The sequence below is a fragment of the Ursus maritimus genome, unplaced genomic scaffold (genome assembly GCF_017311325.1).
Source record: "Ursus maritimus isolate PB19 unplaced genomic scaffold, ASM1731132v1 scaffold_14, whole genome shotgun sequence".
Lineage (NCBI taxonomy): Eukaryota > Metazoa > Chordata > Mammalia > Carnivora > Ursidae > Ursus > Ursus maritimus.
Window position 1 is genome coordinate 35,911,223 of NW_024423786.1, and position 14,468 is coordinate 35,925,690.

General features: G+C 48.1%; 1 protein-coding gene across 3 annotated transcripts in view; it reads right to left on the reverse strand.

The window, feature by feature from the left end:
* The window catches only part of CACNA1D (calcium voltage-gated channel subunit alpha1 D), a 296,621-nt gene that overhangs the window by 72,144 nt on the left and 210,009 nt on the right, over positions 1 to 14,468 (reverse strand). For all 3 annotated transcript variants that reach the window (XM_040628679.1, XM_040628681.1, XM_040628680.1), the window contains 8 exons: positions 11,762 to 11,922; positions 10,612 to 10,837; positions 10,276 to 10,483; positions 7,491 to 7,611; positions 4,410 to 4,524; positions 3,959 to 4,028; positions 3,061 to 3,127; positions 2,206 to 2,353 (listed from right to left, as the gene is read on the reverse strand). In XM_040628679.1, the coding sequence (XP_040484613.1) occupies positions 2,206 to 2,353; positions 3,061 to 3,127; positions 3,959 to 4,028; positions 4,410 to 4,524; positions 7,491 to 7,611; positions 10,276 to 10,483; positions 10,612 to 10,837; positions 11,762 to 11,922 (1,116 nt within the window). The remainder of the gene's footprint in view (positions 1 to 2,205; positions 2,354 to 3,060; positions 3,128 to 3,958; positions 4,029 to 4,409; positions 4,525 to 7,490; positions 7,612 to 10,275; positions 10,484 to 10,611; positions 10,838 to 11,761; positions 11,923 to 14,468) is intronic.

Sequence of the window (14,468 nt, forward strand, 5' to 3'; positions counted from 1 at the left end):
TAAGGTGATGCAGCTAGGAAGGATTGAGGGAGATTTCCAATCCAGCCGGATGGCTGACGGTTTCCTGCTATGACATGAAGCCCAGTGGCTTCCTATCCCTGCCTTAGGAAGGAATCTGAGCTCAGAGCTCATTGCAACAGCTCACAAGAATGAGAGCAATGGGTGAAGGGGATCCAGATGTACAAACTTCCAGTCAGAGAATAAACACATCATGGGGACGAAGAGTCGAGCATGCGGAGTATCATCAGTAATATTATAGTAACGTTATCGCGGTGAGCACTGTGTAACGTACAGACGTGTCAAATCACTATGCTGTGTGCCTGAGGCCAATATGATGTTGTATGCCAACCATACTTGGATTACAAATAAAAACTAAAGTCTTATACTGCAGCCTGGCTGTATGAAAATGACTAGTAGACGGGCTTGGTAAAACATGCTGGTATGTGGAGAACAAAGCTCACTGGTGCTTTGTTGTTGTTTTAAAGATTTTATTTATTCATTTGCACAGAAAGAGCACAAACGGGGGAGCGGCAGGCAGAGGGAGAAGCCGGCTCCCCGCTGGTGTAGGGCTGGATCCCAGGACCCTGGGATCATGACCTGAGCCCAAGGCAGAAGCTTAACCGGCTGAGCCACCCAGGCGCCCCTTTTGTTTTTGTTTTTAAACTTTGGAGCTGACCCACAAGCACACCTGAGAAAGTGGAGTGGAAGCTGCATCACGCAGGAAGCGTACAGGGATCTTACGCACGCTGTGGTGAGTCTCTAGAGCCCTGCCGTCCCTGCCGTCCACGGGCTAGTTAGTGCCACACTACCCTTAACCTCAACATTTGGCTTTAGAATTTAAAGATTTTAGTTGTAGCCTGTAGAAGACATGTATAGTTTTCCCTTGAAATATTTTCCTTTTTCCACTTTCAAAACTGGAGTCAACTTTCTGAGAAACCTCCCTCTAGGGGCTGCTTCATGCCGGGATGTGCCCCAGGAGGCTTGGAAGCTGTTAGCAGGTGCGTCTGGGGAACATGTTCCAAGGCAGTGACTGCAGACGTGTTCACAGCTTTGGGGGGAATCGATCCATTCCTTCAATATATACAGACCCAGTGAGCTGTAGGCTTCAGTAATATCGGTCGAATAACTTTTTTTAAAGAAGACACCCAGGGGTGCTTGCGTGACTCAGGCAGTTAAGCGTCTGCCTTCTGTTCAGGTCATGATCTCAGGATCCTGGGACCAAGCTCCAAGTCAGGATCCCTGCTCAGTGGGAAGTCTACTTCTCCCTTTGACCTTCCCCCTGCTCGTGCTCTCTCTCTCTCTCTCTCTAAGTTAATAAAATCTTTTTAAAAAAATAGAGATACCCAAACTCTCAACAGTGATGAGTTATAAAAACTACCATCACAAATCCTCAAGTTACCAAGGACAGTGGACTTGCTTCCCACCTGTGTCTCCCTGGGGCCTGTGAATTCCATAGAGTTCTTCTCTGACAGCCAAGAACTGCTTCTGTAATTCTAGAAACCTTTCCAGGAGCCACTCATTCCCCCTGGTATGCCATCTGTCTCAGATGAGTTAAAACCCAGAAACCAGCTAGTAAATAAATGTCATCCTCTTGCAGTACTTGTAAGTACTGTGCTCGAGCACCTTATCATTTTAACAGGAGAAAGGCTATTTTAAGCAGGATATCATAGAGCTGAATTGAAAAGCTACCACCTATAAAATATCATTGAGCCGTATCACTTTATTGCCATAAAACTCAATAGGGCATAGTGATTAACTAAACTGCATCTCAGGATGAAGATGTTGTGTGCAACTTGGCCACAAAATTCTCATCCCCAAAGCACCTCAACAGAAAGACCCACTCATGAAGAAGGGGTCCTCTGGATAGAAAACACTTCACAGGCGACAACCCGTGGACACCCGAGCCGTGGGCTCTGACCAGTACAGGGGCTAAGGGGGAGGAGATTCTGGAATGGCACTTGTCCCAGGGGCTGGTCAGCCTCCTAACAGCACCTCCACCCAGGAACAGGACAGCCAGGAAGAGACAAAGGGCAAAGGCAAGGCTGGAGCAAGAGAGGAGTCAGAGAGGACCCAGGGACTCCAAGGCAGAGGCCCAGACAGGGGATGGGAACCACCCTCCTTCACCCCTTCTCCAGCACCCCTCAAGCAATCCGTAGGGTGACAGGTGAGACACAGCAGCAATGGAATTAGAAACTGGGTATTTACGGGTTGGTCTTGCTCAGAATGAAGAACGCACTCCCTTCAGGAATAGGGGCGATTTTCTCCTTCATGTTCAACTCTGAGATTCTGCGAGGACGGGGGCCAGCAGGAACCTCAGGTTCGTCCTCTTCCTCCTCCTCTTCCTCTTCCCCTACTTTAAATGAGACACCTTTTTTATAAGCATGAAATAACAATTGCATTCGGGTTTGGATTATTGTTTGCAATTTCACATGGAGAGTAAAGTTTCACATCTATCAGCTTACATTAATTAAAACCCTTCCAAATACGGACTGAGTGTGTGGGGGGCCGAGAAGTGTGCCCGTCTGTGAGTGTGTGTGATTCTGGGAAGGAGATTCCCAGCAGTTCCAGATCTGAGCATGGATAGAAGGTATTCGGTGGTGGGATTCTCACGGATATACCCCCAGCTCCCAGCTATTTCCCCAGTAGCTTTGCTCAGCTTCAGCCTGAAAAACTGTGTGAGACTTCAAGCCACATGGGATCACCCCCCCCGCTCCCTCCCCCACAGTCCCTGCTACATTAGCCAATAAAAGCACCAGCAAATGTGAAAGGGTCAGGTGAGCAGTAATAACAGAAGAACTGGCTGGTTGCCTCCTAGAGAGATTTCCCAGCAGAAGGAGGGCTTGCCTGGATCCCCTCACACTTTCTCTCCCCACCACCAGGCATTTGGGTTATGTAAGCTCCCTGGGTGACCAAGAATAAAAGCAGGGCTAATTGCTCCGCACTACCCACCATCACCCCAGCTGGGCTGGCTGGCCACAGACTGAGCCCCTGATCACTGCGTGGTAGCAAAGCCACATCCCCCAGGAACTGAGAGCCTGTCACCGGCCTCTGCCACCATACCTGGCACATCACAAGGAGGGTAGGGGTCCTTGTCTTCATCCTCTTCTCGATAGTCATCAATTGTAACCTAGGATGACAGAGAGGTCTCGGGAGGAGGGGAGACCCCGACTTCAGCACACTGTGGAGGAGCCCAGTGAAGACTCAGCCCTGCCATTCAGCACAGAGAGCAGCCCTCTCCAAACGCACAGAGCACGTGAGCGCGTGCGTGCATAAGGACAGGGGTCCCCAGTGATGATTCTGCTTCAGACATAGCTCTGAGGGCAGATGAGGAGAAAACGGGCATAATCCCTACCCAGCGATGGTTAGCCAGCACCATCCACGCCCCCCACTACCCAACACTGTCCCACACACTATAGTAAGCGCACGGCAGATTGCTGTCTCCCTGCTAGGACGCAAGCTCCAGGCACGCTGGGACCTCGCTGGTCTCCATTGCTGAGCTCCAGCATCTGACACACAGTAACCACTCAGTAAGTATTTACTGACTTAAGGAACAAACGAATGAAAAATCCAGACGTCTTACGAGTGGGATGAAATTTGACAGTATAGCCCTGAGCACCTAGATGCCTGATCCCAAGATTCCTTCTGGAGGGAGACATCTATTAACAATCCTCCATTTTAACCCCCACTGAGAAGATACTAACAGGTCAGCTCTGAGGACACAATTCCAATAAAGAAAAAATAAGCGGTCCGCCCAAGTCAAATACTTATCATGCTGGTTATCTAGCAGCCTAAATTCACCCAGAAGTCCCCATGGGAAGCCAGCGTTTATAACGGTGTGCCACATTCTCACACCAAAATATCACACAGGATACTTTTCATGCTGTAAATGGCACATTTATGACAATATCAACAGACTCATTTTGAAACAAAAAGGGGAGAAGTGTTAGCAGACATATACCTTATTGTCGCTGTTGGCTATCTGGTTGACTTCTGGTTTCGTGTTCCTTTTATTCTCCAGGCTCTCTTTTCTACAGAGAAAAGAACACGAGAAACCAAATAGCCATATTACGATGTATAAACATGCTAATCCTGATTCGGAATCAACGGTGGCCTGATGAAGGACAGAATTTAATTGGAAACCACTCTAACAGCGAGAACATAGCACAACCCACAGTCAGAGCTTCCCGTTCACCTTGGTGCACTGGGTTCATTACACGGATCATCTCATTACAATTCCCATGCAAAAGCTCATCAGCATCGAACGCACTGCTTATTTTATGACACCGAAATTAACCACAGGGATTCTTTAAGCACGGGACCATGTGACTCCTACTCTCGGCTCCGAGGGAAGGAGAGCCCAGGGCCTGGGTTCTGCCCCTGATCCCATCCTCGGGTGAAAAGGGGGTTACCTGGCAATCTTTTTCCTCTCCTTCTCTTCAGCTTCCTCTTTCTGGGCGGTATTCAAACTTTCCGCGTCAGCCAGATTGTCTACAGCGATGGCCAAGAAGACATTCAGCAGGATATCTGGTTTGAACATTTTAAGGAAACAACACAATTTCTAAATGTAACTACTTGTGGTCGACAATGGCAATGTCACACCCCTCTGTGCTCTGGAAGGCTGGTAACAGGTGACTGTCCCCTAGTGCTGTATTCACTTGGTAAGACCAGAGACTGCTTAAAAAACAAAAGCAAACAAGCAAAAACAAAAACCTTAGAAACCTGGAGAGGACAGTCAGGAAAGAAGCAGAATTAAGATCCACGAAAACCTACAAGCTTCAACATTTCCTTTCATAGCATGTGTACGTGTGTGCTTGCACAAACACGTGAGTCCCTGTACCCCGAGGTGTCTCCAGCTATCATACACACTGCAGGAAACAGTCTATTACAGGGACATGGTGTTGTTATGCACTTTGCATTTTGCTTTGTGCATTGCTTTCTTTCTTTTAAAACACACATATACCCGTAACATATATATCCAGGGCGTGCTTTCCCAAATTGACCCTTTTAAAGGTTACACATTACTCAAGATGATGATTGCACAAGGCAGTCTGAGTCTTTCTCATCTGAAATGGTCTTTCGAGTCTGCGGATACTCATTCATTCGTTCACTGCACAAACACTGATGTATTGCCAGATGGTGCCCAACTGTTCTTCTGAATAGCCCCACTCTAGCTATATCTTTGACTACTGTAGTTGAATTTTATTTTTTCAAATCCTAAAAAGTGAGGTGACTGCACAAGCTATCAGGTTTTTGGCTCTTACTATAATGTTGTATGTGTGGTTTCCTTGGCTAGAAAAAAAAAATAATTCTGATCAAGGTTCCCAGATCTCCTGGAAGATGCCTGTTTCTTATTCACCAGCAGTTAAATACATTTTTTGAGAAGCACAGGGAGCAGAGGGAAGTAAGTCAAGATGGCTCCTTCTCTGACGATGCTTCTCCCTGGCTGATGCATGGTCATCTGCATGCAAGACTGGGGGAGCCCAGGAACCCTGAGACAAGAGAGGCACACCGCTGTCCCCCAGGCCCTGTGCAATCTGAAATCTCAGCTGGGTAACACAAACGTAACCTAATAAGGGGCTGACGATGAGATAGCTTCCAGGGGATATCATGCTTGACTGATCTATTCAAGTCTTTAAAGATGATAGAAACATGAAAGAGTTGTATTAAAACTTCCAAAAAGCCTTTGATATGTTAGACTATGTTCTAAGCAGAGCTGTAATGAGCCCAAGGAAGCAATCTGTCTTGGGCTGGGTGATGGCGTGGTAACGTGAGCACTCCTCTGATACATGTGGGATAACGGTGGCTCAGGTAGGGATTAGTGCAGGACTCACTGCATTTGAGAATTCCTACCAATGATCTCAATGAAGAAATAATGTATCCTTAGTCTTGCAATGACACCAAACTCTTTTGGGTAGTGGAAAGCACATCCAGAGTAATAAACCATAGGAAAATCTTGCAAGTTTCTAACAGATGATTTCCAAGACAGAACACCCATCATCTGTATTTAGAGGCATTACTCAGATCCCCCTAAATAGTGGTGTGCTCTGGAATTCATTCAAAAAGATCCAAGCACTTCCAACATGCTGGGGACTGTGCAGGGTGCTAGGGACATGATGGACCAGAGTCTTTACTCTCAGGTAGCATCTATTCTAGTTGGGGGAGACAGAACATAAACTACTTAAGCATTTCTGGGAGTGATACACATATTACAAAAACCAAAACAAAACACACAACATGTAACCAGAATGAGTGTGGCCAGAGAATACTTCTCCACAGACCTAAAGCTGGTATATTGCTCTGGCCTGAAGGGTTCGTGGAGGAGAGTACAATAGAAAACACTGATCACTCCTTTAACAAGCATTTACCAAGGGCCGTCTATGTGCAAGACCCTCCACCATAAGCCATGAGAGATGTGAATACAAAGAAAAGATTCCCGATTCAAGCAGTTTACTGTTGAGCTGGGGGGATGGAGAAGCACCCATCACAAATCCAGTAGGAGCTGGCCCCCCACGTGCAGTAGGCGCTATAAGGATAAAATCGGGTAGGAGAGCTCACTGCTGGGTAGGAGGGGTGTTCGAGCTGCCTGCGGGACTAGTGGGGTTTCTATGTATTGTCCTTAGAAGTTTGCATGGGGCTTCTGCACAGAAGACAATTCAGTAATGAACTAGAGAACATTAAGGGGAAAAACAGCTGAAGGAATCTGGGGCTTCTTAGGAGAAGAAGCAGGTAGGATTCTTTAAAATAAAAAAGTGAAGACCAAGGGGTCATATTCACATGTTTGTACAACCGCTCTTTTGGCAAACCCTCACCGAGGGTTCCATATACCAGGTCTGTGCCAGTCAGGGAGGTGAGAGAGAGAGAGAGAGGACACAACCGAAAGTTACAGGGTCATAAAGGGTCTGATCGAGGGAAAGAGAGATCCCAAGTTCCATAAGTCTAGAAGGAGGGAGTACCTCTTGCCAGGGAAAAGGAATAAAAGGAGTCAGCTCACAGCCTAACACAGCAGTTAGCCAATGGATACTTGATCCCCAAAGATATACAGATCAGCAAAGCCAAACGAGGTCCGGGGAGCTTACGTCAAGCCACTAACGATGGGTCCCCACAGGTTAGGAAGGGTCTCAAGAGACACAGATGTACCCCTAACCGCCCAAGCATCATGGCATGGGAAATAACTTGGCTCTGCCCTAAGCCTTCCCTTGGGACCTGTACAGGAGCTGGGATGCTGAGCTGGGTGACAACGGGCCCAGCCCACACATTGTCCCATGCTCCCTCCCCCAGCTTGCACATTCCTCAAAGCCTACTGGAACTCTGGCCCCACGATGGCGTCCCAGCGACAGTGAAGGAGAGCAGATATTGGGCTAACAAGGTAAGGGCATTCACCTCTCCACCTCAATGGCCACCCCCCCGCCACCACCGCAGGGACAATACACAGACACGGAGAAACAAAACGAGGCGGCGACGACAGAGCCCCTGGTCAGCTTGAAGGATACAGTTACCACAAATGAAGAGGATGATGAAGTAGATACAGACGATCATCCCCGAAGAGGACGGGCCGCCGTAGGCCATAATGCCGTCATACATCACGGCGTTCCAGTCTTCCCCTGTCAGGATCTAAGAGGCCAAAACCGCCGTCAGCCCTCACGCAGCTGGACTGCAGCCCCCGACGGCCCGCCAGAGCCCCCCGGGGGCCGCCCAAATCTGGTTTGGGCTGCCTTCCACTGTCCCGTTTGTGCTCCACAAATCCATCAGTTACCCCGCAGAGTTTTCGAAACGCTGTTTTCAATTACATGAACACAGGAGTTAATTCTTCACGTGGAAATAAAGCAACACTACAACATATAAGACTTACCTAGTCTCTGATGACACCCCGGTTCTGCAACCCCCCCCCCCCAAGAGCATGCTGTTGGTGCGTCTCTCTCCAGAACCTCCACGCACGAAAGCACATAGATACCCGCCCAGAGCAGAGAGGTAGTTGGTGTCTTCTCAGACTTATTAGACATACAGGACATTGCACTACATGAATTTTCTGCATTTGCTTTTGTTTTTTTTTTCCCCCACTCAACAACATACTGTGGAGACCCTCTGTGTCAGTAAATGCCTTCGACCCTTTCAACGGCAGCCTACTATGCCGCACGGTTAACCTATACTGGAAATGGAGAATTAGACCCATGAATGTGTAGAGGCGGGGAATTCCAAATATCTCATGTAAATTTACAAACTACCCCATGAGTAGATACTAATAACTGCCTGAAATTTCACATGGAATCTTCTCTACTGATGATATCTGATAACTCGATCTATCATGAGGTAGGGATCAGATGAACCTAACAGCATTGTAAAAACATACGATCTAAAAAATAACGAGAATAAATAAAAATAAACCACACTATCTTCCAGGGAGAGGAAGTATATATGCTTCTGTATTGTCTCTCTGCACCAGACACTTTAAAACTGTCATGGCTCACACCCCAACAGAAGTATGGGCGAATGATTTCGAAAGATTAAGCGATTCCCAGGAAAGGAACGCAGTGGCTCTTAGTTGCATGAGAAGACATTCAGGTTCACTCCTGATAAGAGAAAGAGGCATTAAAACTACAAGACACCATTTTCACCTGTCCGACAACTACCAAACAGTTTGAACACCCACTGTGGTAAAAAGCGGTGAGGTGTAGGACAGCGTCCACACCCCATCCCTGGAGGATGGATTGCCGCTAGTTTGAAGAGCGTGCCAGGCAAGAGTATCAGTGTCGAAAATGGACACAAACCCTTCAAAACAGCAAATCCACTTCTGGGAGATTCACCCTACACATCTACGCTCACACATGTGTCCATGGTGCGTGTTCAAGGTCACCCACCGAGCCGAGGCTGGACACAATGAAATATTTATCGGCTAGGGACTGGTTCTGTGAATTAGGGGACACTCACACCACAGAATCTGTGCAGAATTGAAAAGTAGGGGGCAAACTCTTATGGACCAATAAGAGAGATTCTTAAGGACGCTTGAAATGGCGAGAAGCTGGAAAATGGCGCCTAAAATGAGCTACCATCTCTGTCATAGGGTAGTCATTGGGAGGAAGATTGGTTGGTAGGTTCACTGATTTACATCTATGAGCAAATACATCTCTAAGAATACACAGAACTCTTCAATGGTGGTTGCTCCCAAAGGAGAAATTGGTGGCTGGGTGGGAAGGGGACTCATTTGTTACTTTATATTCTTTTGTAAACATTTGAATTTTGTGCCGGACACAGGGACTACCAAAACCCACCACCACCATACAGGTTTCTCTGAAAGAAAACAGAAAAAAGAGTAACTAGTCAGCGGCTAAAAATTAAGTATCGTCCAAAAAATTAAAGTATATTTCAAAAAAGTATGGCCTATAGCAGCGACAGGAATTCCATTCACCTCAAAATGACCAGGTGGAAACGAATCTTAGAGATCATTCCCTTTAGTCTCTTGGGTTTTTTTGCTTTTTGTTTTTTTTTCCCCCACAAAGGACAGTGACTTTCCCAGGTCACAGAGCCGAGCACTGAAAGAGCCAACGGGGGACCTTGATGTCTGTGGTCTCTCCCACCAGGACTTCCCGCCTCCCGGCCAGGGCTCCGGAGCTCGCTGATATCACATGTGCAAAGCGACAAGGGCAGATGGATCTTTAAGATGTATCTGCCACTCTCTGTTTAAGGAAGGGTTTCAGCTCACAACATAGGAAGAGGGGGTTAGAATACCTCAGCTTAAAGCCAGGGGCGCAGTCGAGGCTGCCCACCCGCACATCTGCCACTGTCCCTCCATCTCAGCCGCTCGGAGCCTGCCTGTCCCCGTGACATCGCAGGAGGGAGGAGCGAGGGGGAGAAGGCTGTCCCCACTCTTTTATCACCCTCATTCCTCTGACTACACACTGGGGCATGAGAGCTTTAGAATTCACCTCTCTTTGCACAAATCCGTTAGAGCCAGGATCACAAAACTTGCCTGCAATCGAAGATTCACAAAGAACAGGAAGAGGATTTTAGAGCCTGTCTCCCAGAAACCTTGGGAACCTCACGAAATCAAACAGATGTTTTTGGTTTATTATTCTGTCACACATCCAGGGGTCTTACGAAAACATGAGATCACGCCACCTAGATGGCGGGAGTCAGGTGCGCAACAAGCGACGTCAGCGGCGTGAGATTTGTCAGAGCATTACTGGGGCAGAGGTCACTAATCCCAGCAGACTCATCCTGTCTTTCCGAGCGGTGAAGGGACAAGACGGCGTCTCGCACGGCCTCCTCGCGAGGGCTCACCTGGAATACTGTCAGAAGGGCTTGAGGGAAATTGTCAAAGGTGCTCCGCTTGGTCTGCGTTTCGTCAAAATTAAACTTGCCACCGAACAGCTGCATCCCAAGCAGGGAAAAGATGATGATGAAGAGAAAAAGCAGAAGCAACAGCGAAGCGATGGACTTCATGGAGTTTAACAAGGAGGCCACTAAGTTGCTCAGGGAAGTCCAGTGCCTACAAGTCAAGATGGGGGTGTGAGCACGCAACACCCACGGGACACAGCAGACATCACGGGGCCAGGATGCGGCTGATCGCCACCCCCCAGCCAGAGAACACCTGCAGTGAGGTACACGCACTCTCACCTGGTCACCTTGAAAATCCTTAAGAGGCGCACACACCGAAACACAGAGATCCCCAGGGGAGACATGATTTCCAGCTCCACCAAGATGGTCTCGGTAATTCCACCGCACACCACGAAGCAATCAAACCGGTTAAAGAGAGAGACGAAATACGCCTGGAGACCCAAGCTGTACATTTTTACCAGCATCTCGCAGGTGAACAGAGCCAGGAGGACTTTGTTAGCGATATCTGGAAAGACAAAGAGTCCCATCATGCGCGTGGCTTAGACTGGTCTTCCTTCCCCAGACCTCCCTCCCGCCAGCCTCTCCTGGAAATGCCCCAGCGTCTTGCCCCAGTCTTCGCAATTCCCGACGGCCCCCATTACAGACAAGTGGCACCAATGTTTATGGTCTGTGCGCCGGGTTCTAGTCCTGCTTCTGCTACCACCTAGATGTGGGACTCTGGGGAAGTCTCTGAGTTCTCTGCACCCCAGTTTCATGGACTAGAAAATGGGGAGCAGTTTGCCACACAATCTCTGATGCTTTCTAGCCCTAAAAACTTGTGATTCTGCATTTACACCAGCGTATTATATTTTTTGTTTCAATCAGTCACAGAAAGGCCGGTCTGGTCTTGCTTAGGGCACCATGAGACAAGTTGTCTATCAAGTTCACCTCTAACTACAGAGAACAGCACCCAGCAGGCTGGAGAGCTGGACAGAAATAAGGCCTCCCCATGGATCACAAGTGACCAACTCAGAATGGGCTGTCCCTGGGGCCGAGCTCCTGTCCCACACGGTGGGGGCCTTCTAGGTAGGGGGCCAACAACCACTTGCCAAGAATATCATATGGGAAAATAAAGCTTCCAGTGGGGACAGGGAGAAGGAAGATGAGGTCCCTTCCACTGCCAGATTCCTTGACCCTAGGCCGTCATAGGGTTAAGACAAGGAGACGCTCCGATGTCAGCCAGCCCCAGAGGGCTTCATTCAGCACACCACGTGGGCTGTGCCCCCACCACTCCAGGTGCAGCCTGGGTTTAGACGGTTCCTCTGTCTTCTAGTGCCCCCAGCAATGTCGCATCATTACATACGGATCGGCTAAGGCTAACCTGCAGCCGACAGCCTCGGGAAGCCCTAATTCAGAATCAGAATAAAAAGGCCACGGCCTCTGCTCGCACCTTGAATCTGCGTCAGCCAGTCAGGCTGGTCGTAATGCTCAGAGGAAATGGTTAGGGTGTTGAGAAACACCAGGACGATAACCAGCCAGTAAAACGTGACAGACTTCACAGCAGCCCGACATCTTCTGCGATTGAAGCGGTTCCAGCGCCGCCAGCGTCGGCTGCAAGAGAAGCACACGTGACTCCGTGAACGGCAGACGCAGCACCTGATTGTCCGATAGACATTATGGGGACACAAGTTGTCTTTAACTCTGGAGATTCAGATCAGGGGGTGCAGGAAGGAAAGATGAGAACACATGGCATAGAAATGATGTTGGTCTTTAAATGCAGCTTTAAATGTGTAATCTTGACCTGATTGTGCTATTGGTTTCCTTCCTATGGCTTTAGACGACTCCATAATCTGCCACGCACAGCCCTCAAACCAGCTAGAAAAATCTAGATATTCATAGATTCGTCTGCAGATGCAAAACTGAGACTGCACACATATATGCAATTTACATTCCCACCATATGGTACATGGATCTGTTCACACCACGGGTGTAGAGAGCCGTCTGGCTTCTCACACACATCTCTTGCGGCATCTCAATCGTCATACAGAATTTATCAGGCAGCAAAGTGCTCCAAACCCAGTTTTCCTTTTAGGGAAACTTTTGGTCCTTTCTTTAATCCGGGAGGTTTCTCTGGAGCCTGGCAGACTTGTCAAAGCCGAGTAGGACATGAGTCTTCATACTGAGTCATCAGGTGCCCTTTCTAACGAGTGATGCTCAAAATATACCTTCAGGAGAAGAGCCAATATTGAATTGTGTTTTCATACAAATAAAATGAGCCGAGCCAGACAGACAAGTAGCATGTCCTCTACTGACTTTCATTTCCGGTTTGTAATTAGGGTAAGTATTCCCTCCCTTAGCCTGTTCTCCCTGCGGGAACCGTTCCCTGCCACAGGGCGGATGGGCGAAATGGGTCCCAGGAGAAGGCCAGCTGAGTGGCGATGTCAGCCCCGTGCAGGCTGTGCTAATGGACAGAGGTGGTGGGCACTTCCTCTAGGGGCCTGAGTCGGAGGAATTCCCAGGCTGTGTGCTAGCTGCAGCCCTGGCTGACCCAGCTGCGTTGCTATGCTGAAAACACTGTAACCCGAGGACTGGGCAAAGAAAGCATTGTGCCAACTCTTCAACAAGACCTGGAACAAGAAAAGTGTATTTTGTTCTTGCTCTTGCTCTGTGGTTTCCAGTGGTAATGGGGCTGGAAACATGATGACCAGTGTAGAAAAATCCCACCGAGGACACTGAAGCCTGCCCCTGAGGCTGGGTTTCTCCTGTGATGCGTAATTCAGGGCACACAAGCAAGGTGGTCTGAAAAAGGACCAGTGTTGGGTCCATTTATGCTGCAGTGACAAGTCTTAAGTGTCTCCCAAACCTCAGAAGCCTCACTGTCCCACCCCCCGAAGTCCTGTAGCACTTCCCATCATGCCCCTCACGGGGCTCCAGACACTGGGTCTACGGAGGTAAAGAAGGCGCACCGTCCCATGGCCTCTGACCTTGAAAAGCATGCTTGGGGCAAATAATTATCAATCCCCACTCAGTGTTATTCTCAGCGTCCTGGGTACAGGAGCAAAGAGACAGGAGCAGCAAATGCTCTTTGTAAGAGTCAGGAAGGCCTCCCTGAAAAGTTGAGATTTGGGCTGGCTCTGGATAAGAGAGTAAGAGCTCACCAGGGGACAGGCAGGAGGGCATTCCACCCAGAGGAGACTGTATGGCCAAGGGGACTCAGGTGGGAAGAAACGAAGCATGGTGAAAACGGACAGCAGTCCGGTACAGCCACGGAGTGGGGAGTGTGGGAAGGGTATCAAAAGGTCAGGCCAGAGAGTAAGCCAAGGGCCAAACAGTGAGGGAATTTCTATGCCCTCTGGCAACAGGGAGTCATGGAAGGGCTTCCGACTGTTCTTTTTAAAGTCGGGTTTATTGAGATACAATCGACATACGGTAACTATTAATATTTAGGTATACGGTTTGTAACCACCAGCACAATTAAGAGGAAGAATATTTCCATCCCTCTTTGTAATAGTTAATCCGCCCTCCTCACCTCAGCCCCTGACAACTACTGATCTGCTTTTTGTCCCTATTCCTTTGTTTTATCCAGAATGTCCTATAAAGAGAATCCTATAACATAGAGCTTTCTGAGACTGGCTTTCCTTACTTAGCAAAAATACTTTCCAGACTTATGTGTGTCGTTGTATCTATCAGCAGTTTTTTCCCTATTGCTGAGCGTTATTCCATCAGACGCATGAACTACAATTCGTCTACCCATTCACCATCTGACGGACGTTGGAGCTATTTACGGTGTTCAGCAATTGTACACAAAGCTGCTATAAACTCTTACATAAAAATTTCTCACGCGGACATATGCTTTCATTTTATATGAATACCTTCGAAGTGGAATTGCTGGGTCATACGGTACGTATATGCTTAACTTTCCAAGAAACCCCATTAGTTTTTAAAATGGCCATGCCATTCACCTTGCAGGAATGCATGGGAATTCCTGCTGATCTGCATCCTTGTCAGAACTTGGTATTGTCAGATTTTAAAATTTGATCCACAGGTCTAAAAAATGGTCTAATAGATGTGCAGTGGTGTCTGTGATTTCGATTTGCATTTTCCTAGTGACCAATGGTCATCTCATGTGCTTCTTTGCATCCTTTTTTTTTTTTTTT